This window comes from Muscardinus avellanarius (assembly GCF_963383645.1).
Source record: "Muscardinus avellanarius genome assembly, chromosome: 5".
In the NCBI taxonomy this organism is placed as follows: domain Eukaryota; kingdom Metazoa; phylum Chordata; class Mammalia; order Rodentia; family Gliridae; genus Muscardinus; species Muscardinus avellanarius.
In genome coordinates this window covers 70,592,337-70,618,602 of record NC_137790.1, presented here as the reverse complement: position 1 = coordinate 70,618,602, position 26,266 = coordinate 70,592,337, and the positions used below count along the sequence as shown (strand labels likewise).

General features: G+C 38.3%; 1 protein-coding gene across 1 annotated transcript in view; it reads right to left on the bottom strand.

Annotated features, from left to right (window-relative positions):
- Positions 1-453: 453 nt before the first annotated feature.
- The window catches only part of GTF2E1 (general transcription factor IIE subunit 1), a gene marked incomplete at its 3' end in the record, with an annotated part of 35,123 nt that continues 9,310 nt past the window's right edge, over positions 454-26,266 (bottom strand). Inside the window, exons 2-4 of the mRNA XM_080696430.1 lie at positions 19,012-19,213; positions 5,278-5,519; positions 454-884 (exon numbers count right to left, since the gene is read on the bottom strand). Coding sequence (XP_080552556.1) covers positions 454-884; positions 5,278-5,519; positions 19,012-19,213 — 875 coding nt within the window. The remainder of the gene's footprint in view (positions 885-5,277; positions 5,520-19,011; positions 19,214-26,266) is intronic.

Here is a 26,266-nt window from a genome sequence, read left to right as displayed (position 1 = left end):
CTTAATTTGGGAGAAATAAGCTTTAGCACTTCCCCCCCCTCATCAGTGATTTGCTTTTGTTGGCAGCTAGAGAAGGAACTGTTTGGAATGCTTGGTCAGAAGAGAGAAAAAGAATGTCTTCAGTGAATTACTATAATTTATCACAGTAGGCTTCTGTATGTACATAAGACAAATTTACCTTATGCATTTCCCTCATTTCAGAAGGTAGAAAAATGTGTCTTTGCAAGGAAGAGGAAAAAATTAGGTAAGGAAATACATAAAAATATCAATACTGTAGTAACAGCAGAGAAGGGAATGCTTACAACTAGCTTTCTGGGAAGTTTCTGGCATAAAAAAATCAAACTTTCCTTCCTGTTATTCTTTGTGCAGGACTAACAGGTGTTTATATCAAGTGGGTCCTCTCCCTCAAGGGTGAGGATGTTCTCTGAAGTGAGGCTACAGACAGGGAGAGGCTCACTCGAAGAGGTCCTCAAACATGCGCTGCCCCATTGCTATGTATGTCTCCTTCTCCTCTGGAGTCATCTGGGTCACCAGCTCTGGCCGCTGGCTCACTTCACTGTAGGAGAATGGCCGGCCAGCCACTGTGACCACGGGGTCATCTGCTACTTCCTCAAATTCATCATCTTCCTCCTCGTCCTCCTCCCGATGGTGCACAGCCATAGCAGCTGAAGGCCGGGGCGGGGAGTCATCATCGGACTCACTGGTCTCGCTTTCTGAATCACTGGCATTGGCAGCATTCACAGGCGCAGCTGCCCCCACTGAGCCGGCTGCAGCAGAGGGTGTCTTCTTCTCATGAATGAGCAGTGCTCGCATGACCTCCTCATTATCATCTGGCCCTGCACGGCCTTCCTCGCGCTCCTGAAATGCATCCATATCTATGCCACCTGGGGATTAAAACCCAGAAAGTCAAGCTCCTTACATATAAAAAGCATCTGTTCTAACTAAGGAAATACATATTTAATGCATTATAGTGAAATAAATAATAATATGATAAAATACACAGGCTTCACTGGCTCCACTTCTTGAACTGCTGTCCATATTTCAAATAAACTGGAGCTTAAGTAGGATAATGGTCAAGTACATGGGTCTTACAAATAATATAGCAAAATTTGAATCCTGGTTCTTCCATATATAAACTGTAACACCTTGAGTAAGTTATTCAATCTCTAAATTTCTGTACATTTTTTATAAAATGGATGATAACAGATCTGCCTTCTAAGGCTTTGGATAAGAATATATGAAATAATGTCTACAAAGGACAAGTATAGTAGCTGGCATCATAGGAAATCAAAACATGGTTCCTCATCTTGCTAAAGTAAAAGCCAAAGGACTTACAATGGCTCTAATGTTCTACATCATCTGGATCCCCTGACCCCTGACATCTCCTTCCCCTCTCATTCTCCTCCAGTAAGGATAGCCTCAGTGGGACTCCTTGCACACATGAGGCACACCTCTGCCTCAGGGCATATGTACTGCCAGTTCCCTCTGTCTGAATTATTTTTCTTCTAGGTAGCTATACAACTAGCTATATCTTCCATGTCTTCACTCAAATATCATTTATAATGCTCTATTTTCTCCCCAAGGCACTTAGTTTCTAACATAATAACTTATGTCTATTGTCTTTGTCACTTCCTAAGGATATAAGTTCTACAACAGATATTTATCTTTTTTTTTTCCACTGATACCCCACACACCTAGACAATACCCGTGCCACTTGTTGGGCACTGAATAGCTATTTGATGAATGAGTGAGTGAAGAAATGGTGGTTTTATTTTCATTAAGCAAACTATAGTTTGAAATCTATAAAAAGGCATTTAATTTCAGCAACAAATCTCTTTATCGTACACCTGTATCATTCTTGTGTATACATACTGATTGATGTAGATGAAATACTTAAGAAAAACATTCGTATTTTGAATGCTGCTAATACTGCTATCTTAAATATAAAAAGGACTGAAAGTGTTGTTTGGAACAGCATTCCTTGATTAAAACATTAACACTTAATAACTTTGTGATTTAGAACAAGTTGTATCGATAAGAAAGAAAAATAAGTCAGAAAAAAGAGGCTTATGATAACATAAATAGCAAAATGAGAGTTAAAATTAAACTTAACTACTTCAAAACATGAAGGCAGAACTTCTTCCCCAGAGCTCTTATTGCCAATGCAGTATTTTAACAGAAAAGGAAAAAGGAAAGGAATGCATGTGAGTTTCTGAGGTAATAACTGCTAATAAAAGTGTGTTCCGATTAATTAATTAATTTTACCAATGCAGAATTTTAATTTAAGTTTAAAGTAATTATAAAATTAGAGGGAAAATTAGTTTTGAAAAATAAACTCATTTCTCATGAACCTTGAGAGGTTTGGGGAAAAGAGAACTTGTTTTCTTACAGATAAAAACAGAAAACAAAAACAAGGATACATGAGTATTTCTCTGGATGATAAAGTAGATACAGTCCTAGAATAGTCCTATTTAAAAGTTATAAATTACTAACATGTATACTATGAAACATTCAAGTTCAATGATGCTAAACAATTCTGAAGGTTAAAAGACCACATTGCAACAAAAGGAAGAGTTTAAGATTGTGTAAACTGGCAGAAAGGAAGTAGATCTATTTTATTTAGACATGTAGAAGAAAATGTGTCTATAGGAAAATAATCTAAAACTATTTAAAGATATGATCCAAGATATTAGATATAGGGCAAGGGAGGGACCTAAAAGGTCCCTGCACATGGTTCTAAAGTTATTGTTCTATTAACATGCTTCAAGAACCAAAGCAAAGCCAGGCTGGTGGTGCATGCCTATAATCTCAGTACTTAGCTGGGTGTGGTGGTGCATGCTTATAATGCCAGCACTTGGGAGGCTGAGACTGGAGGATCACAGTTCGCAGAAAGCCTCAGCTATTTAGTGAGGCCCTCAGCAACTTAGTGAGACCCGGTTTTAAAATAAAGAATAAAAAAAATAGAGCAGGGAGTATAGCTCAGAGGTAGAATGCCCCTGGGTTCCATCCCCAGACCCGCAAAAAAAAAAAAAAAAAAAAAAAAAATCTCAGTACTTGTGAGGTTGGGCGTGGTGGCACACGCTTGTAATCCCGCTTGTAATCCCTGCACTTGGGAGGCAGAGGTAGGAGGATCATGCATGTTTGAAGCCAGTCTTAATGGCTTAAGAGACCCTGTTTACAAGTAAAAATATAAAAATAGGTCTGGGAGTGTAGCCCAGAGGTAGAAGGGCTTCCAGGAACCCCAGTACCACAAAGAAAAAAAAAAAAAATTCAGCCTAAGCAACTTAATGAGGACTCTTTAATCAATTTTGCAAGATTGTGTTACAAATAAAATAAGGCTGGGGGTCTACCTCAGAGGTAGAATGCCCCTGAGTTCAAGCCCCAGTACCAAAAATTAACAAACAACAAAACAAAAAACAAACAAAAAACAAAGCAACATACAAAAATGTCAGGTAAGAAAATCAGAGAGATATTGGGGATATTGGAAATAAAACTCAAATAATTAATGATTAATCTGTATAGAAACAATAGGTACTATTTGGTCACTGTGTCTCAAGTAAACTGTATTAGCACTGATGATGGTATGAAAAAGACAAAACAAAAACTGGGCAAAGATGGCTTTGCAAAGAAAAATTACTTATAAGGAAAGCAGAATAAAAAAGAATTAGAACTTTTTAAGTAGTAATGAAGACATGATTGATATCTGTAAAATTTAAAAAGATAACAACATGACTTGAAGTTTGAAGAAAATTTAAGTGTGAGACTAAGGCTCACTTCATGCCTTCCTTGGATAAAGCCTATTCTGCATCAGGAAAATTTAACAAGGACAAACTTGACAGCATACTATCCTATTTTATATAGGAAACCAGAGTAGGTGAATTTGGGGACTTAAGGCCTATACAAAACAGACCCTAGAAAACTTACAGGAACATACGTGGTCTTCCTTAGATGGTAAGTGGGTCAAGAGACTCAATTAACTTAGATGACTTATTTAAGGCCCATAAAGATCATATTCTACTATTCTAGGAATTATAAATATTGAATGTTAAATTTAAAAGCTTAATTGTATGTAATATTGGTTAATCATAGTTTTATTTAATTTTGTTTCTAAGTCCAAAGAAAAGAAGGTTTGGTTGCTTTAAGAAAAGGCAAGAAACCAGCATGGGGAAAACAAACCTACTAAATAACTACTACTATAGTTATTAGTATAACTACTCTATAATCTAGAAAAACTTAAATCAAAATAACTAAACATAAAAAGCTAATTAGTAGGAAGAAGGAGAGTTAAGTATGGTTGTCAAGGAAAACTTTTTTTTCTAACTAGAATATCAAAGAGAATCACATTCAAGGTATCATTTGCCTTTATCATTACTACCCAAAAACTCCACACTACTTCCAGAATTCCTAGTATACACAGTATACAAAATAATAATTTTAAAATAAAAAAGGTTAGGGAAAAGGCCAAAACAAGTTGTTTCCAATACTGATAAATTACTTATCATTAAAGAATCATACCCAGGTGACATGCTGGTAATGATACTCAACCTGGGAACAGGAGCTGATGAAATCTAACCAGAGGTATAGACTCCCAGTTGCCTCAGCTTTCTCATTTCTAAGTAGTCTATGTCCTGTCAGTCTTAACCTTCCATTTCCTATATCATCATACAAAGTCTTGACTAGAACTTAAAAAGTAAAATCTTGTGGTTCTCAGACTTGTGAAGATTACTACATAATTCTCAACCCTTTTTGGCTCACGGAAATTTCCACAATCTTCTAGAATAAATCCTATCAATCTTCTTTGGCTGGGAGGATATTCAATTCTTTATGCACGTCGTTTCTTTATATATATTTCAAGTAGCACAAACTCCTTGGTATTTTGGAGAAAACAACATTAAAATTTGGACTAATACATAGTTATGGTTTTCAATTCAGAAAAATAAAATAAGTTAGGGCAATAGAAGATTAAAGGAAGGTAATTCTGTCCACCTTGAACATAATAGCATTTTTCCAAGAAATTAATACAAAGATATGGTAACTTTCAAATCTAAAAATGGAAGTTTAACAACAGTTATTTTGTCTAGCTGAAGGACAATACAAGTGTATTGGTTAGTTTTAATGCTTACTGCTTAATTTCTTACTTCCCAATACATACAATTGTTTTGTATAACAGGTACAGTGAATTATCAATAAAATTAAGAACTGCCTAGACAAGTTCTCCACTCAGCTAATTTTCTACTGAACCCAAGTCATATCCATTTTACTGACTTCTATTCCTACCTTCCTTCATTTCTTCAGAACCATATGCTCCTTGGACAGTACTCTCTCTCAACCAAATGGGTCTCTCTTTGGCAGATTTTCCTTCCAGTGAGGTGCGATAAACATCTTCTTGGTCCTCCATATTAATGACAACATTCTGAGTGTACAAGTCCTCATAGGAGGGGCCTTTGGTGGTCCATGCTTCTCGGTGGTGCCCACTTGCCACGCCAGCAGCTCCAGCAGCTGCTGCTGAGCGGTCCTTGCTATGCCGAAAGATTAGAGGAGAACAAGAAGAAGAAAAATTAAAAGTCTTGGTATTGAAAAAGGACAGCTGGGGAGATGATTATTAATGTATTATGAATAAATGTTTTCTTAGCCATTAGGCATACATGCTTTAACAATTCTGAGAACACTCTTCTATAACTTGGGGTGAAAGTTGCATGGATTAGAAAAAGACATCATACTTATTTTTAAATTCCTCAAACACTAGACCTTGCAAATAAATGACTGAGCTTTTATAGATTGATGTTTTAATAAATCTACTTAGGGAAGGGAGAAAAAATATACATGGTGACATAATCCGCTTAGAGATACGTGTCTAGCCAAAACAAATACTCCCCCCAACCAAAGACCTCTCCCAGGAACATCTTTCATGAGAATTTTGTTTTAAAAAAACAAAACAAAAAACAAAAGTTATAATTTTACCAAATAATCTCTCATAACCAGGTGTGGTGGCACATGCCTATAATCCCAGTACTGGGGTGGCTGAGATAGGAGGATCACAGGTTCAAAACCAGCCCCAGCAATTTAAAACTCTGCAACCTAGTGAGACTTTGTTTCAAAATAAACAATGGGCTGGGGGTAAAGCCATGGGATACCTCTGTACCTCTGGGTTCAATCCCCAGTAGCACAAGCAACAAAGACTGTTTCAACATTTCAGTTTACCCCACAAGAATCAAATAAACACTTTGCTCCTGCCACTCATGGAGTAAGGCATATTTCTCTGCACAGGCCAGCCTCTTCTCTACCAAGTTGTATCTTTCTATTTTCTCATCTATGTTGATTCTCTGTATGGGTCTCCAATTACTGTTTCTACCCCAGGGGTTACTTTGTTTTGCTCTTTACCTCTGCTCCCCTGGCCTTTTTTGCCTAGTAGCATGTTATAGGCCTGACTGTTTCTTATCTTTCTCTAGTTACTTATCCCCCCATTTCTGAGTGAAGTCAAGACTTCCATCTTTCTGCTGTGTGGTTTTCTTTGCTTCTGTCACTCTCAATCAATGCCAAATTCTTTTGGATATGCTCAATTCTGTGTCTGTATTATATGATGCCTTTTCTTTCTCTCCCATGTACTGATGTTTTCTGCATCAATTTCTATGCAGGACTCACCCTCTGTCTTTTCACAGCTATGAGCCATCCATAAACTGCATTCATGTTTCTTGAACTACCTGCTCACCCAATACTTTTTGCTATGTTCTTTTTGGAGTCCATTGACTTTCTTGGCCTCGTGTTTCTCCTTGAATTCTCTAAATCTTTTCCATGGATTCTGGACTATTTCCTGTATGGAGCCTGTTTCATTTTGAAGCCAACTAATTTTTTGTCTTCTCTCTTCATAAGCCATTTGTTACTTTTCCTTCATTTTAGTCCCTTGTCTGTTCTGCTTATTATATTACTCTACATTTCTTTCTGGGCCCACTTCATATCTCCTTGGGCTGTCTCATGCTTAGTTGAGGTTTCTTTGATGTATAATCTCTCTGTTAGTGTATCTGTTCCATTATATCTCCCTTCAGACCACTGTGTTTCTGACCATCTTCTAGAGGTAACATGGGGCTCATCCTATTATTCCTGTCTTACCACCTCTGATATCCACAGGCCCTCTGTTAATTCTGCAATCAAATAAACTCTTTCCTGTTGCCCAATCCACCCTGACCCAGTCATTCAATCCAAGCCTTCCAGCTACTGCCTCAGTATTTGTTTTACTGCTGCACTTTGGACTACTTTGTATAACCCTCTTTCTCACAGCATTTTCCCCTGCACCTATTCTATATGTTCCACATTCTAATAACTTCTTTTGTCTTCTCCCTCTTTGTCTCCTTGCTCCAACTCTCAATCAGTTTCTCTCCCACTCTGGGTCTTTCTAAATATATGCAATTCATCTATTTGTCTTGCTGTATTTTGCATTCACATGCTATAGTTGCAAGTAACTTGTTTCTCTCTACCTACTACCTCTTTCTGCATTCATCCATTGTTACTTTTTTAAGTTACTGTTTGTCTCAATTTAACCACTGCTCCTAGTCATTCTCCTGTTTTCTACCTGTTTTATACTGTCTTCTAAAAGGCTGTGAGGCTCCTCTCCCTATAATTTGGCTGCATACTTTGGCTTGGAAGTTGGCTTTTTTTTTTTTTTTTTTTTCTTGGTGGTGGTACTGGGGTTCCTGGAAGCCCTTCTACCTCCGGGCTACACTCCCAGACCTATTTTTACATTTTTATTTGGAAACAGGGTCTCTTAAGCCAGCACGCGCGGCTGGCTTCGAACCTGCACGATCCTCCTGTCTCTGCCTCCCAAGCGCAGGGATTACAAGCGTGAGCCACCACGCCCGGCTTTGGGAGTTGGCTTTTTGAATTTTGGTTTCCCTCAGCATTCACCTTTCTTTATCTGCTCTTGGCTTTGAAGGGCAAGAAAACTGCACTGGAGACAATCATACAGCCAAGAGATTTAATCAGGCAGCAGGTTGGAAGGAGAAGTAGTCAGAGAGAGAGAGAGTGTGTGGCCATGCTTGGGGTTAAATACAGTCGTAGGCTGAGTTGGCACTTTGCCATGGGCCAACTGGACCAGATGTTGCATCTCATTGGAGGGTCGTCTGCCCTTTAAACTTATTGGTTGACAGAAATGGTGTGTGGGCAGTTTATTCAGCCTCTGGGAAGGGGTTGGACCTTTCCAGGAAACCGAAGCTAAGTATGGGGGTAGGGAGAGTGCAAGAGAGCTCGGCCCGGGTGGGAGCTCCTTAAAGGACCATTGGCATGTCTATCAGGCTTGATCTATTTTTGTGCTTACTCTACATTCAGAGTCTCTCCTCCCTCACTTATTTGACTCCTCGACTCCTCTCAATGCCTTTTCAGTTTTCAGCCAACATCTTTGTCATATTATGTTGAGTGTGCTCTCTATACCTGTCTTCCTCAAAATGTGTCTTCTGGGCTAGTTAATTCTACTTGGGACAGATAAGAAGGGCATATTTTTTCTGGCTCTGACCTGGTTAACTATATTCCTATCTATCTTTCCTTCAACCAGACTCTTAAATGACTCACTCTGAGGCTACTGTGTTTCTCTTTATACATAATCCTGAACACTAATTTTCACATATGCTCTATCTTTAGTCTTAACTCTTAAGACTATCTCCTGAAGGTACAGGGATTATTTTGACATCCTCAGTAGATACCCACTCTAGATACATCTGCACTGACAAGGGAAGGCAGAATGATGAGATGACTCTGTTAAGCGAGTGTCTTTGCCAGTCATACCAGTAGTAGCTAATGACGGCTCAGTACTACCCTAGAGACAGAGGGAGAAAATGTGAGGAAAGCTACAAGCAAAACTGGAAGAAGAGCTTAAGAACCATCTTTTCTCTCACTTCTGCACTAGTCAAATTTCTTTCTTTAATTTTTCTCTTTTCCTTCCTTCCTTCTTTCTTTCCTTCTTCTTCTTCTTTTTTTTTTTTTTTTTTTTGTACTAGGGCATTGAACTCAGGGTCTCAGGGGCACTCTACCACTGAACTATACCCCTAGCTCTTATTTTATTTTGAGACAGGGTCTTGTTCAGTTACTGCACAATGGCTTCAAACCTGCTATCCTCCTGCCTTGGCTTCCCAAGTACTGGGATTACAGTCCTGTGCCACAGTGCCTTGCTTGCACCAGTCAAATTTCTATTAATCAACTGTATCCATTTGGGGTCACATCTGCTATAGTTTGAAGGTTTCCACCAAAACTCATGGTAAAATTTAATCCCTATTGTAAAATACTAAAAGGGTGGAAACTAAATTGGACTATGGGATTTGGAGGTGAGACCTTTAGGTAACAATTATGATTAAATGAGACCATACGGGTGAAGTTCTAACCCAATGAAACTGTGGCTTTATAAGATGAGAAGGAGAGACCTGAACTAAAATATTCTGTCTCATCATATGCCCTGTGCACCTTGGGGCTGCAGAGGTTCCCATTAGCAAGAAAGACCTCACAGAGGCACCCAATTGATCTTGAACTAACTTTGAGCCAAATAAGTGTCTATTCTTTATAAGTTAAAAATAAAAAGAATTATTTTGAGTAGAGAAAAATAAAACCAGAGAGAAAGAGTAGGATAATTAAAATGTTAATAGAAGATAACTTTTAAAGTCTTTTGTTTTCAGTATTCTATTATGGAAATTTAAGGTGGATTCTATTGGAGTTTGAGGCAAGAGAAATTTGACAAATTTCAAAAACTTTAAAAGATACTCTTACCTATAGAGTTAACTCTACAAATTTTATTTCTACCTTCACTATGGATACAAATCTAAATCACCAGCCAATGTGACACTAAAAGAAATCTAGATGACAGACAACTAGGCTTACTCCTGTACATTTAAAATTATTCAATGGAAAGAATGTGCAGAATTTAACTGAAAATGGCAATTCATGTTTAAATCTTTTTTACATTATTTAGGAAATTTTAGAATTTTCAAAATCAATCTCCCTTCCTTCTCTTGTTCCTTCCTTCCCCAGGAACGTGTGCATGCTAGGCAAACGCTCTACCACTGAGCTATACCCCCAGTCCTCATATCACTTTTGTGGTTTCTTTTCTTATACTTGGGACAGGATGAATGATTATATCCTTGGAACAGAATGGGTCATTACAGAACTTTATACTCCTATTATACAGAAAGACCAAATCAATACCACTTCCAGGATGTTATATCCAGGCAGTGGAGCTTGCCAGATGCTTGGCATAACATCTTCTAACCTAGCACCAGTAGTTATCACATGGAAACAAATGTACTTGTTTGGCTGGCTCCAGGAAACCCATCCTATCTTTCTTGCCAGTCTGCACTTCCCTCTTTCTTCATGGTGAGTAGGATATTTAGTTTCCTTTTTCTTGATCTGCTTATTTCTTCTACTTCTTGATTCTTCTTCATCCCTGGAGTCATATCATTCTTGATTAGAAGATGGCTTGATATAGCAAGCTGCTATTTGCCGTCTAGTGCTTTGTATCACTAAGACTTATCTCAGTCATGCAGTGACTGAGGGTTATTTAAAGAAAGACTTGTAGGGAGAAGGTGCATTAGAGGAAGGATGGCTGTGGTGATGGTGGTGACTGAATGTTATTATAGTGGGAAGTATCTTATAATAAACAGGATTAATAACTATAGGTAGAAGAACACAAGAATAAATAAACTGGTATTATATTGTATAAAAAACAATCAGAGTGTGTCCAAAGAGACTTCAACATGAAATAACCCATAGGCTTAAAAAATTATGTATTTGTAAAATAATTTTCACTCACAAACTTGTAGGTTAGACTAAAACTTTAGTTATATTGGAAAAGTATAATTTTTTTTTTTGTGTGTGTGTGTGTATGTGTGTGTGGTACTGGGGGTGAAACCCAGAGGCTTTCTACCTCCGGGCTATACTCCCAGACCTATTTTATATTTTTTGGAAACAGGGTCTCACTAAGTTGCTGACAGACTCACTAAGTAGCTGAGCCTGGCTTCGAACCCGTGTGATCCTCCTGTCTCAGCCTCCCAAGCACTGAGATTACAAGCGTGCATCACCACGCCCAGCGGGGTGGGGGGGATTCTTGCTAAGAGATCCCAATGACAGTAACAAAATCTTAAGGCTACCTAGGAAATGGATGACAATGGTTCCTTACCAACTGTGGCTGCTCTCTGCTTGTTTACTGATTTTATTCAAGTATCAGTAACTAGTTGTTTTAAAGAACTCTGGAAACTTCCCTAGTTATTGGATGTAAAACTTAACTGTTGACTTACTACCACGCCCTCTGCCAGATGCTGGTTTATAAACCAACACAAGTACACAAATTCTAGATAGTGAGGCATTAGGAAATAAATAGGAAGATGGCGACGGAGGAAAGCGGCACTTACAAGTCCCGCTAACAATCCAACTCTACTACCACAAAACCAGCGCCTTTCAGAGCCAGAAAACACCACCAGCAAAGAAATAAAAACGGTAAATACAAGGGACAGAGAAAAAGGGCTGGAAAAACAAGACACTGGAAAAAAAACAGCCCGAAGTGCCGCGCCCGCGCGGCACGGAGCCGCCAGAGCCGCCGGAGCAGCCGGAGCCGCAGCGCAGATTGGGGGGAGCCGCGGTTCAGAGCATCCGAGCAGAGCGGCCAGAGCAGCTGAGCGGAGCGGCCAGAGCAGCCGAGCGGAGCGGCCAGAACAGCCGGAGCAGCCAGAGCCGCAGCGCGGATTGGCTGGAGCGGCGGCACGGAGTAGCCGGAGCCGCGGAGTAGAGCGGCTGGAGCAGCCGAGCAGAGCGGCCAGAACAGCTGAGTGGAGCGGCCAGAACAGCTGAGTGGAGCGACCAGAGCAGCCGAGCAGAGCGGCCAGAGCAGCCTGAGCAGAGCGGCCAGAACAGCCGGAGCAGCCAGAGCCTTGTCGCGGAACGGCCGGAGCGGCCGGAGTGGCCAGACCCGCGGTGCAGAGCAGCCAGAGCTGAGGTGCAGAGCGGCCGGAGCAGCCGGAGCGGCCAGAGCCGTGGTGCAGAGCAGCCAGAGCGGCGCGACCTACATCTCCCCTAGCAACACCAGGCTCCAGAGAGGAGGGAGACTCAAAACGGAGCTCAAATCCAGAGAGCAGGTACTCTGGCCTCGCGGCCTAGGATGCAGAAGCAGCGTCTTACTGCTGGCGGCAGCAGCGAGTTCACCGGACGGCCCTAGACCAACCCACTCAACCAGCCACCAGGCGCCTGAGAGGAGGGGTGAACAGCGAGCCGAGGTGAGCAGGTGCTGAACAGCCGGGCGGCAGTCGGCAGTTTTGTTGGTGCAGGGAACATCTAAAGCTCCCAAGGGCCAGGCACAGCACAACTGGCAAGAACTTAGAGCGGAGTCCAAAACCAGAGAAGAAATACGCGCATCACGGCCGAGGGCGTGGCAGTAGTGTCATATTGCCAGTGGCGGCAGCAGCGAATCCACCGAGTTCACTACAGCTCCATAAGCGCACTCAACAACCGTGAGTCAAATTGTGGCCCCTAGGGGAGAAATCCCAGTACTGCACTCCCAGGGACTTGCGCACATAGTCTCCCTGGGTCGGAGATTTTAGCAGTTGCAGCCCAGTGGGGGAGTGGCAGTGGCAGAGATATCATACCATAGTCACAACTCCCCACTGGAGAACGCCCAACTTGGCACCCCCCACGGTCTAAGCAGCCTTGATTGACTCCCTGGGTTTGACACTTTGTGATACAACCCAGTAAAGGAGTAGTGGTGACTGAGATACCACAGACTCGAGATCCAGAGCATCTTAAGTGAACTCGTAGTGACTCAGGGAAGAACCCAGAGAAGGCACAAACTTCCAAAATCATGGGAAAGAGAAATAACAATGGAGCAGTGAATGCCCACAACCCCACAACATCAGAATCTGATAACACAGAAATCCAAAGATCTCTAGAAGATCAAATTAGGAAAATAACTTTAGAAATAATAGAGGACTTTCGAAAAGAATTTAGAGGGAGTCAAAGAGAGATAAAGGATGCAATTAATGAAGTAAAGGCCTCAATTCAAAGTATAAGCAACAGATTAGACCACATGGAGAATAGAATCTCGCTTCTTGAAGATGATCATTTTAAAAATGAACGCATAGTTTCTAATTTAGAAAAAAAAAAAACCCCGACAGCAGGAATCTGACATTGAAGAAATATGGGCCCATTTCAAGAGAGCTAACCTAAGAATAATTGGAATAGAGGAGGGAAAAGAAGGTGAAACCAAAGGGATCAACAATCTCTTCAAGGAAGTAATAGCAGAAAATTTTCCAAACATAGAGCAAGAGGTCGATACACAGGTCCAGGAAACTTATAGAACTCCCTTTAGACAGGATCAGAGAAGAGGATCCCCACGCCACATAATTGTCAAAATGACCAATGTGGAAGCCAAGCAGAGAATCTTAAAGGCAACAAAAACAAAGGACCAAGTGACATTCAGAGGCAAACCAATTAGAATCACTCCACACTTCCCAAACCAAGCTATGAAAGCCAGAAGGGCTTGGAGTAACATATTCCAAACTCTGAAAGAAAACAACTTCCAGCCAAAAATTTCCTACCCAGCAAAACTATCCATCAAATTAGATGGGGAAATAAGAAGCTTCCATGACAAACAGCAACTGAAGGAATTTATGTCTTCAAAACCAGCGCTAGAGAAAATACTCAAGGAGATTAACTGCAAAGAGGAAATGGGTAATACACGCCGGAACCAAAGAAACAAGAATTCCCATCCAGCAGATAACTAAGCAAAGAAGAATAAACAGTATCTCAAACAGAACTAAGACCTTAACATGTTGGGAATTAAAAATTATCTCTCTATAATCACACTGAATGTAAACGGCCTCAACTCCCCAATAAAAAGACATAAAGTGGCAAAATGGATTAAAAGCCAAAATCCATCCATCTGCTGCTTACAAGAAACACACCTTACAAGTAAAGATAGGAACAAACTCAAGGTAAAGGGCTGGAGCAAGGTAATCCATGCTAACGGTACAAGAAGACAAGCAGGAGTAGCAACTATGATATCAGACAAGTTAGACTTCAAACCCAAACTTATTAGAAGAGACAAAGAAGGTCACATTTTACTGGTAAAAGGAATAGTCCAGCAAGAGGAAATAACAATAATCAACATCTATGCCCCAAACATAGGGGCAGCTACTTTCATAAATCAAACTCTTTGTGACATGAAGTCACACATAAATCCCAACACAATAATACTGGGAGACTTCAACACACCTCTCACAATACTACACCGATCTTCCAGACAAAGGGCCAATAAAGATGTCTCAGAACTAAAGAACACCATTAACCAAATGGACCTGTTGGACACATATAGAATATTTCACCCAACTACAGCAGAGTTCACATTTTTCTCAGCTGCTCACGGAACCTTCTCCAAAATAGATCACATCCTGGGACACAAAATGAGCACTAGCAAATTTAAAAAAGGTTACATACTTCCCTGTGTCATTTCAGACCATAATGGAATGAAACTAGAAATCAACTATAAGAAGACCCAGAGAAACAACATAAACATGTGGAGACTGAACACCACACTTCTGAATGAAGAATGGGTCATAGAAGATGTAAGAGGTGAAATCAAGAAATTTCTAGAAACAAATGAAAATAAAGAAACAACTTATCAAAACCTCAGGGACACTTTGAAGGCAGTATTAAGAGGAAAATTTATAGCACTGAGTGCTCACATAAGAAAAACAGAAAATCTTCAAATAAATAGCCTTATGACACACCTCAAAGCCCTTGAAAAGCAGGAACAATTGAACCCGAAAGCCAGCAGAAGACGGGAAATTATTAAAATTAGAGCAGAAATTAACGAAATAGAGAATAAAAAAACAATACAGAAAATCAACAAAACCAAAAGCTGGTTTCTTGAAAAAATTAACAAGATTGATAAACCACTAGCCAACCTAACTAAAAAAAAGAATCAACCCAAATTATGAAGATAAGGGATGAAAAAGGAGACATTACTACTGACAGCGTAGAAATCCAGAGGATTATCAGAAACTACTTTGAAAAACTATACTCCAACAAAATGGAAAATCTGGAGGAAATCGACAACTTCCTAGATAAATACAACCTTCCTAAACTGAGTCAAGAAGATATAGAACACTTAAACCAACCAATAACAATCAAAGAGATTGAAATAGCAATAAAGAGCTTACCATCAAAGAAAAGCCCAGGACCAGATGGTTTCCCAAGTGAATTCTATAAAACCTTTATAGGAGAACTAATCCCAATACTACTCAAACTATTTCGGGAAATAGAAAAAACCGGGACTCTCCCAAATACATTCTATGAAGCCAACATCACACTAATACCCAGACCAAATAAAGAGAGTTCAAGGAAGGAAAACTACAGGCCTATATCTCTGATGAACTTGGATGCAAAACTATTAAACAAAATACTAGCAACACGCATTCAAAACCACATCAAGAAAATCATTCACCATGACCAGGTAGGGTTCATACCAGGGATGCAAGGCTGGTTCAATATACAAAAATCAATCCATGTAATTCATCATATAAACAGAATCAAAGACAAAAACCACATGATCATCTCAATAGATGCTGAAAAAGCATTTGATAAAATTCAACATCCATTTATGATAAAAACACTGCAGAGAATTGGAATAGAAGGAACATATCTCAACATTATTAAGGCAATCTACAATAAGCCCACTGCCAACATCATATTAAATGGGGAAAAACTTCAAGAATTCCCCCTAAAAACTGGAACGAGACAAGGATATCCACTATCTCCACTTCTCTTCAATATAGTACTAGAGACTCTAGCCAGAGCAATAAGGCAAGAAAAGGAAATCAAAGGAGTACAGATAGGAAAAGAAGAACTTAAGTTTCACTATTTACAGATGACATGATACTATATTTAGAAAACCAAAAGGCTTATAGAACTGATCTACAAATTCAGCAAGGTATCTGGATACAAAATCAATCTTAAAAAATCAGAAGCTTTCCTATACACCAACCATAAATCCACTGAAAAAGAAATTCAGAAAACACTTCCACTCAGGATCTCCCACAAAAAAATAAAATACCCAGGAATAAACTTGACCAAGGAGGTAAAAGATCTCTACAAAGAAAATTATAAAACACTGAAAAAAGAAATCAAAAAAGATCTTAGAAGATGGAAAGACCTTCCATGTTCATGGATTGGCAGAATAAATATCATTAAAATGGCCATCCTCCCAAAAGTGATCTACAGATTTAATGCAATGCCCATTAAACTACCAAGATCATTCCTCAAAGACATAGAAAAATCAGTCCTTAAATTTATCTGGAATAACAAAAAGCCCAGAATAGCCAAGGTAGTTCTCAGCAACAAAAACCACGCAGGAGGAATCACAATACCTGACTTTAAACTATACTACAAAGCCATTGTAATAAAAACAGCATGGTACTGGCAAAAGAACAGATATAGAGACCAATGGAGCAGAATAGAAGACCCAGAAAAAAGTCCACACACTTTCAGCCAATTGATTTTTGACAAAGAGGCCAAAAACATACACTGGAAAAAAGATAGCCTCTTTAACAAATGGTGTTGGCAAAACTGGTTAACCATATGCAGAAAATTGGATGTTAATCCCACTTTTTCACCCTGTACAAAAGTCAACTCACGATGGATCAAAGACTTGGAAATTAAACCAGAGACTTTGAAGCTCCTTGAAGAGGGCATAGGTCCAACACTACAACACATAGGCACAGACAAACATTTCCTCAATAAGACCCCAAAGGCACAACAAATTAAAAGGAGAATCAATACATGGGATTGCATGAAACTGAAGAGCTTCTGTTCAGCAAAGGAAACTATCAAGAATCTCAATCGAGAGCCAACAGAATGGGAGAAGATTTTTTCCACCTACACCACTGATAGAGGACTAATATCTAGAATATACAGAGAACTCAAGAAACTCAACACTAAGAAAAAAAAAGCATCCAATAACAAAATGGGCAAATGAACTAAATAGACACTTCACAAAAGAAGAAATTCAAATGGCCAATAAATGCATGAAAAAATGCTCAACATCACTGGCAATCAGAGAGATGCAAATCAAAACTACCCTGAGATTTCACCTAACTCCAACTAGAATGGCAATCATTCAAAACACAAATAACAACAAATGCTGGCGAGGATGTGGAGAAGTGGGAACTCTAAGACATTGTTGTTGGGATTGAAAATTAGTGCAACCAGTTTGGAAAACAGTATGGAGAATCCTCAGAAGAATGGGAACAAATCTACCATTTGATCCAGCAATACCACTGTTGGGTATCTACCCAAAAGAAAAGAAACCAAACTACCAAACTAATGCATGTGTATCTATGTTCATAGCTGCACAATTCACCATAGCCAAACTATGGAACCAGCCAAGATGTCCATCAACAGATGAATGGATTACAAAACTGTGGGATATGTACACAATGGAATTTTACTCAGCCATCAAAAAAAACTCAATTACATCATTTTCAGGGAAATGGATGGAACTGGAGGACATTATGCTAAGTGAGATTAGTCAGTCACAAAAAATAAGAAACCAGATGCTTTCCCTAATATGTGAGAGTTAGGGAGAAAAGAGGAGCAAACAAGACAACCTAAAGGAGGAGAAATGAGGGGGGAAGAGGAAAATCTCTAAAGCTCACAATGTACTTAAACATATCGAAGTCAATCATTAAGCTAAGCAAGGGAGGGAGGGACGGGGAGGGAATGGGGTGGGATTTGGGTAGGGGTTAAATCAGCGATGAGTACATGTTTGTACACACAAGTTTTTTACCCCAATAAGTTGTATGAATAAAATGCACCAATAAAAAAAAAAAAAAAAGGAAATAGATAGGATGAAGAGTAAGCTTTCTTTAGGCTTAAAATAGGACATGTGGAAGAGATGGTCCAGTTTTGGGGTTTGGGGACATTTTTATATCTATTTGGTACCCTAAGACAACCTGGACACCTTGGCTGAACTTCCCCTTATTGTCCCAAGAGGACAAGATCAGCGCAGTAAAAAGACAGAACAAATTAAGATCCTGTAGAATATAATTGAGCCGTTAAATTAATCAATTCTGAACTGTACTATCTTAGGGCTTCTGGTCATGCAAAACAAATTCTCTTATTGTTCAAATCTCCTTCTTGTTGGATTTTCTGTTATATCCTAACTGATATGTGGTGCTAGATTAAAAAATTTATAGTAATAATGCAGATACAAAACCACCCCAAAGAAACTCAAATTTTTCAGGATACTCTATTCTATAACATCAGTACCAGAAGGAATAAAAAACTAAGAATGTCCCTAAAAATACAAATACAACCAGGACTGTGCGCGCTACAGACGGGAGTAGATGGGTATAAATTTATCTTGACACTGGGAAGAGGATGAGAAGAAAAGGACAGAGTGGGAGAATATTCCCTTCTCATACTCCAGTTCTCATTTATGCTTTTCAAAAAAGAATATAGCGACTTTTTATGGCAGAACTAGCCTGCCTCTACAATTATTGTACAATGATAAAAACAGAAAGCCATCATTAGAAGTATTAGCTCATGGATAACACTTACTAGATTTTACTTTCAAGGAATTTGCGTTTAAAACTAAGGAAGGCAAGAAATATGTGGTTTAAATGTTTAAGAAACCAAAAGGAAAATGCTGTATTCCTTAAAAAATTTACAGCCTTCAAAAATTGGCCAGGAAAATTCAAATATCCCCAAGAGGCACTAATTTAGGATTAACTAATAATTAGCTGAGTTGCTACATGCCCAAGCAGAGTGAGTAGCTGAAGTCAAACCTAACTATTTAAACATTTCTGCCAAGGCCCATATAGTTCCTCATTCAGTACAAATAAATTTGAACAAGGCACAAGTTCGTAAGACAAAAGTGGCAGAGCTTAGAACCTATGTTACATTACAATTGTTACCTAACCCTCTTGTTCTCCACAGTTAAAGCAAGTTCAAGTGTAAAAGTATTCTTGGTAAGGGCACAGGGCCTCCACTCACCTCTGCTTCAGGGCTGGGATTTCTGTGGGTTCTGGCTCAAGTATTTCATGGGCCAAATTCACATCCTCAGTCTCTCGAAGCAATTCATAAATGGGCTCAATTTGTTCATTAAACCTTGCCAAAAGTGTGCGTGCATCTTTTTTAGGCATTGCTGATTCATCTTCTTCTACCTCTGTATGGCAAAAAGTACAGCGGAAAGTTCCTACAGAGAAAACAAAAGTCTCAGGTCAGGGAGGTGAAATCTTCTAGATAAGCATTTAGCAAAGTGTTTATGCCTCCACCCATTCCTGATATATTATTAAAACTTTTAAATACATAGAACAGTTGAAACAATTTTATAGTGAATATACATGTGCTTACCAACTAAATTCTTTTTTTTTTTTTTTTTTTCAGTATTGGAGATTGAACCCAGGGGCATTGTACCTCTGAACTATACCCCCAACCCTATTTTTTATTCTTTATTTGGAAACAGAGTCTCACTAAGTTGCAGCTCCTTAGAGCTGAGGCTGGCTGAAAACCTGTGATCCTCCTGTCTCAGCCTCCCAAGTACTAGGATTGTATAAGTGTGCACTTCCACACCCGACTTTATCATCTAAATTCTACAATCAACATTTTTCTATATTTATCACATTTCTATTCCTCTCTCTATGCATCTATCATTTTGATGTGTTTCAAAGAAATTCCATCCCTAAGAGCAGTTTTAAGTCACATATCTAAGATTTGCATATTTATTTCACCTTAAAACCAAATTCTTTACAGCTTATCACTGCACTTGTATCCTTTCCCAACAACTTTCTTTTTACATATTACACTTTCAGGTCTACATTATAGAAGACATCAAATAAATACCTAAAACTAAATGCTTCTGGTCATCTTGTACATCATCATAGGGCTATATCTTTAAATTTAATAAATTCATTCCCAAAATTAAAGTTAAAAAATACTTTATATTTCTTATATAGTCTTTATATCCGACTCAGAACTAAACTGCAGTAATTTCTTGTAAATGTCCCAGAATTTTCACATCTACTATCATCTTAATAATCTAAGCCACTAGAACAACGCTTTAAAAAGCTTCCTAAGTATGGCCCTTAGATCTCTAGGTTCTCCTTCTCCAGTCCCAAGTGTCCTGTGCCACCACTTTTATCATATCACCCTCCTCCTCTAAAGTCTATTTGATAGTTGGATTTCTAATACCTGCAACATAAAATCTAAATTTTCACAACATTCAAGACCCTGCATAATTTTTCCCAAAATATCATAACCCAACCACAGTTCTTTACCCCCTCAGAGTAAGATAAACATTTGAGATTAATATTTACTTTATTTGTATAGTATTCTGTTTCTAAAATGCTTCTGTATACACCTTTTAATTCTTATACCAATCCTATAAAGTGATGTCAGAACTGAAGTGCTTAAGAATTTGTGATTTTCCCAAAGTCACATAGCTAAGAGAAGAAAAAACATCAGCTACTGTATGTTAAGTGTTTATAATGTGCCAGTTATCATCAACCCTCTGAAATTGGTATTGCAATTGACTATTTAAATCTGTAAAATACAGAAGTTTTAATGAACTCATTCCCAAAATTAATTTGCTCGAAATCATAAACTACTAGCTAGGGGGGTAGGATTAATTCAAACCAAACCATTATGTTAAAACTCATGCTCATAAGTATCATCTAAGAGTCTACATCACTAGGTGCACTTGGGTTTCCAGTTTGGTTCTTGTTCCCAAGCCAGAGATATGTATACATCATCCTTCCTTTTTGACCCAATTTACTTGAGGAATTAAAAGAGACCATATAGGTAACTAGTGCCTGGCACATATTAAGTATTCAAACATTCAGCTTTAAAAGGCCCCATATATGACTGATAAATAACCCCACTCTTACCCTTTCTTCCCCAGACACAAAATAAGCAAAGTAGGCATTTCTACTTCAATGTAACACTAGATACTACTAATATATTCCCAGTAGATTATGTTTCTCTACTGCCCCTGCCACACACAGCCAATTGCATGTAAAATCTTTGCTCATATGCCTGGTCTAAAACATTCTTCTTCCATCTTACTGCTGTCCAAATGCTGCCTAATTTTCTACATCTATCCAAATAAGAAAAAGAGAGAGAGAAAAAAATAGTCCCTCACAGGTAGGAGGTGGCCTGGCACTCACTCATAGCTAGGCTGTGGTGTTTCTCTGCCAGACAGAATCTCAAAGCTTGTCAACATCAAACAAGATCCTATGTAATAATCATGGAAGTGAGGCAAAAACAAGCCACTGTGAATCACATCTGGCAGGTAAAACAGCAAAGACTCTGTACAACACACACACACACACACACACACACACACACACACACACACACCAGTGAACCCAAGTGACCGCTGCTCTTCTTTATCATTACAGTTTCAGCTCTGTCCTTTACTCTCACCTGGTAGGGTAGATTAAGACACCTAATCACAGAATTACCCCCACCCCTTCTTGACAACACCCAAATAAATAAATAAACCATATTTTAAGAAAAGGTTGACTACAACTCAAATACCTGCTGGATTTAAAAAAAAAAAACGAATACAGGATTTAAATTCCCTTACAAAGACTGTCAAAGAGAACTAAGAATACTTTAGAAGACAAGTTACCTAGTTTAATAGTTTCCACCCATTCTTTGTGTGAAAATGTACCTAATAAAAAAACATAAAAGCTACTATTATGGTAGAAGCTAAGACAGAAAGACAGCTAAGGCAAAGGGCAATGCACTAAGCCTTTTACCACAGTTTTCAAAGCATCACAAACCAACCTCTCAATGCCCCCGCCAGGCACACTTCACTGCAGAGGTTTGCATTGCCGATGCTCAGGATGCTTTTCCCTCCAGAGAGACAAATGGCTTATATCTTACTGTGCTTCAGTTCTGTACGAAAAAGTCACTTCTGAAAGGCCTTCCCTAGCCAATAGTATTTAAAATTCCAAAACTGTTTTGTCTATCCCAAAAGCCCTATCCTTTTTCTTTTTCCTCGACATTGTTCTTATCCAACATATTATATTTATTGTTATCTATTCATTTATTTAGTCATCCCAAATACACCATTTCTTTTTCTTAAAGGCAATATATATATTCTAAACTTCAGCTTTAAGTAAATACATCAACATGCTTGTCGGTGTGACTTGTCCTTATAAACAGGAATGCTTTTCTTAAGGGGGTAAAGGGAAAGAGAACACTATTTAAACACTATCATTTCATAGGACAATCTCAGAACAATAATCTTTTAACCTTAATAAATTTATTTTCATAAAAAATGGGAGAAAAAACACAGTATATAATCATAAGGAACATGTATTCTAGCCTCATCCAGATTTAACTAGAGTTACTTACAGCAAGTCCCATTTTGCAATTCTGCAAAGAATGACTTTTATATTAAAGAACTGAGAAGGGCCTGAGATTTTACTCTCCTAGCAAGCTAACAAGTTATTCTACCAGTTTCATAAATGCTGGAAGAATACAAGACTCAAAGGTCAAAGAATTTTATTACTCATGGCAATAGTACTAGCAAGTGTCAATATTTCAGCCAGGTCCCTGATCCCCAATCCTTATGACAAACAGACCAGGTGACAACTGTACCTGCACTGGGTGTGTTATAGGAACAAAACCTTAAACTTAAAAGGAGTCCACATATTTTATATATTTTATAATAGGTATAAGCATCCCTGTCCTTTTGCTCTGGTGGGTGTATCGGGTCTTCACTATATTGGACATTAAGTAAAAATGTTCTGGAGAGAGACTTTTTTGTTATAAAGGACAGTAAACAAAACTATTCTTTGTTATGGAGAGAAGCAACTGCTCTATCTTCCAAGGCTGCCTAACATCCTTGAAAAGATAGTCCAGAAAAATAGGCTTACAAGAAATGAACATATTGCCATATCTGGCAAACATTATCAGAGGAGAAGCTAGCCTAACATCCCCTAGTTCCTTATCACAAAAACACAAGTTGTAAATGAGAAGCAGCCTATCAAAATTTGACATTTTGTAGAAAATTACTTAAGACTAGTTTAACATACCAAAAACATTTTTTTAATGAATTTTACTAAGCATAATGAAAATACAAATTAGTTTTTCCCAAAACCAGAAGGGGTGACAGGCTGGAGGTGGTGGGGGTAAAGAGACAGACAGAAAGACAGGCATTGACTGACTACATACTATCTACTGGGCAGAATGATAGTGGGATAGGCAGGCACAGAACCTGTCATCAAGAAGCTTAGTAGAGAAGAAAGGTATCTAGAAATAAACATGACCAGGAAAGAGTGCAAAAATAAAGTACATAAAAGCTTTAAAGTTCAAAAAAGGAATATAACTTCCAACTAAGGGCAAAAGGGAAGGCTTATGAAGAAGGTATACATTTTGAAGTAGAATTTAGAAGATAAATGATTGTTACAAAGATCAAGAAAAGGGGAAGGGACAGGACATTCTAGATCCTAAGAGAAGCAGATGGTTAAAAAATGATGGTAAACTGCAATTTGAGTCTGGTAAGAATATATATAGTTATCAATATATATCAATATAAATCTTGAATTTATAAATCAATATATATCAATATAAATCTTCATTTCGACTTTGTTATTCTGTAATAGGGAAGACATTGAAGAGTTTGGGGAAAGAACACGAGGTAATCAAAACTAGTATTTACAAATACTGGTCTGCCTTAGTGTCTTCAAATGGAATATTTGTACAATATTAAAAATACTTTACCTGGTGGAATTAATACTTAGGCCCTGCCCCGGAAATACTGATTTAATAGGTTTGAAGTAAGGCCCAAGAATATAAATTTTAAAGCTCTACTAGGAATTCTGATACATATCCTTGATGGAGAATTGTTGCTAAGCAATCAAATGGCAAATATACTAACTCTTCTGATAACTGAACCACTCTATACTAAGTTGCATGCACAGAATTTATTACTCAAGAACAAAAGAAGAAATTGGAATTAATACAATGCTCTGTACCATCTTCCCCAAATATAGGACCAAGACAAAAGCCAGCAGCAGTGAATCCAAGCCATATAAGAGGGAATAAGCAAGCTGGATTTAATAATGTAACAGAGAATGAAGGTTACAAAAATTCTGTAGGCAAAGCTTGACAAATTATGGGATTAGAAGAAAAAAGGTGTTCAAGGATAACTTACTTATTTGGTCATCTATACTCACAAACTACAAAAGAAAGGTACTTTACAAATATCCACATGTAGTCATCAGAGCCAAATCTGTGCCACCGTACTGTCAAAATCTCACATATGAGGGAATGAAGACTTAGAGATGCTAAGTCAGATCATAGCATAAAAACAAAACCAATAAGCTTAGATTCAGACAAATTTGTCTGAATCAAAAAACTAAATTCAATGTATCATCTTGAATCATGTATCTCTTTTACCTTGCTAGGTACAAGTTAGCAAATTCTTCCCATGTATTTACATAAGCTCTCATTAAAAAAAAAAAGATGGAACAGAAACAGAAAATAAATTATTGTGATGAAGAATTTATTTAATAAACAGTAAGTGTCTATCATGCTGAGAATTTACTTAGCTGACTCTTAACCTATCAGGTTTGCTAAAGGATCAAAATAATTCAGTTGCAGATCATAGGCAATGAAAGCAGGAGAAAATGGTATTTTGTAAATAGATATTTGAAAACTATTTTAGAGGCATCTGTTCGTTATTATGGAAATGTGCTAATTCTATGACCCAGGACTCTTCAAATCAAGGTAAGTTATCATGCCAAAGGAGGAGAGACCTAACTTTGGGAAGGGAGGGAGAGAGGGTAGAAGAGAAGAATTTACACAATTTTAACTTTCTTCCCAAATAAAAAATGTAGAAACAAAAACAAACTGAGATGAAGGTGGGAAATAAAGACTCAGAGCCAAAAAGAAAAAAAAGGGTAAAGAATACAATTTAGAAAACAGAAAAAATTATAGTAGTGACTATTATGCTGGACAAGGCTTTCAACTTAACTACTTCCAACATGTCTCTCATTTTAACATATGTCACTTTAATTGTGTGAGTTTTCACTCAATTAAGAAAACAATGTAGCCGGGCGTGGTGGCGCATTCGGGAGGCTGAGACCGGAGGATCACGGTTCACAGACAGCCTCAGCTACTTAGTGAGGCCCTCTGCAACTCAGTGAGACCCGGTTTCAAAATAAAGAATAAAAAGTAGGGCAGAAGGTGTAGCTCGGAGGTCGAATGCCCCTGGGTTCCACCCCCAGTCCCGCAAAAAATAAATAAATAAAGAAAGAAAGAAAGAAAGAAAGAAAGAAAGAAAGAGAGAAAGAAAACAATGTAAGACTTCCGGGAAGATGGCAACCGAGAAAAGCAGCCTTGCTAACACTTCCAGGAAGATGGCGACTGAGAAAAGCAGTCCTGCTAACACTCGATCTCTACTGCCACAAAATCAGCGCTTTTCATAGCCAGAAAACACTATCAACAGAGAAATAAAAACTGTAAATACAAGGGACAGAGAAAAAGAAGATTAGAAGAACAACCAGAGACCAGATAAAAAACCAGCCCGCATTGCTGTGGTGGAGCCACACCGGCACCATCTTCCCTCATAGCACCGGGCTCCAGAGAAGAAAGGTAAAAAAGGAGCTGAAGTGAGCAGTTGCAGATCATTCAGGTATAATTCAGCAGTTTTTTCAGCACAAAGAACATCTAAGACTCCCAGTGGCCAAGCTCATCACGCCCTCCAAGGACTCAGAATGGAGCTCAAAACCAGAAAAGAAATACGCCAGCTTCACGGCTGAGGGTGCAGGAGTTTGAGATCAGTCTGGACAATATAGTAAGACTCTATCTCACACACACAAAAAAGAGGAAACTATAAGCTTTGAGATGTAACACTGACATATGTGATTAATTTTGCTGCATTGTAAAAATACAACCACCATATACCTTAGGAAGCATATTTGAACATTGTTTCCCCTTCCACTATTTTATTAGACTGTATATGTATGTATATATGAAAGTATAGCCTTGGAAAATAAGTGCCTAAAAGTGAAAATATTATTTTCCATTATATCACAGTGTTTCTGAATATGGCATAATTAAACAGAGTATTTTTTGCATGAATATTAATTACTCTATCTGGAGCCTTCAATTCCTAAGTAAGGCTTCCAAATTAACAAAAAAGTGACGAACATCATTTTCTAAAAGTACTAATAAAACAATGTCATTCTTCTCCATCCTTTTATATTATCTTCCAAATAAAAAAGTGGTATGA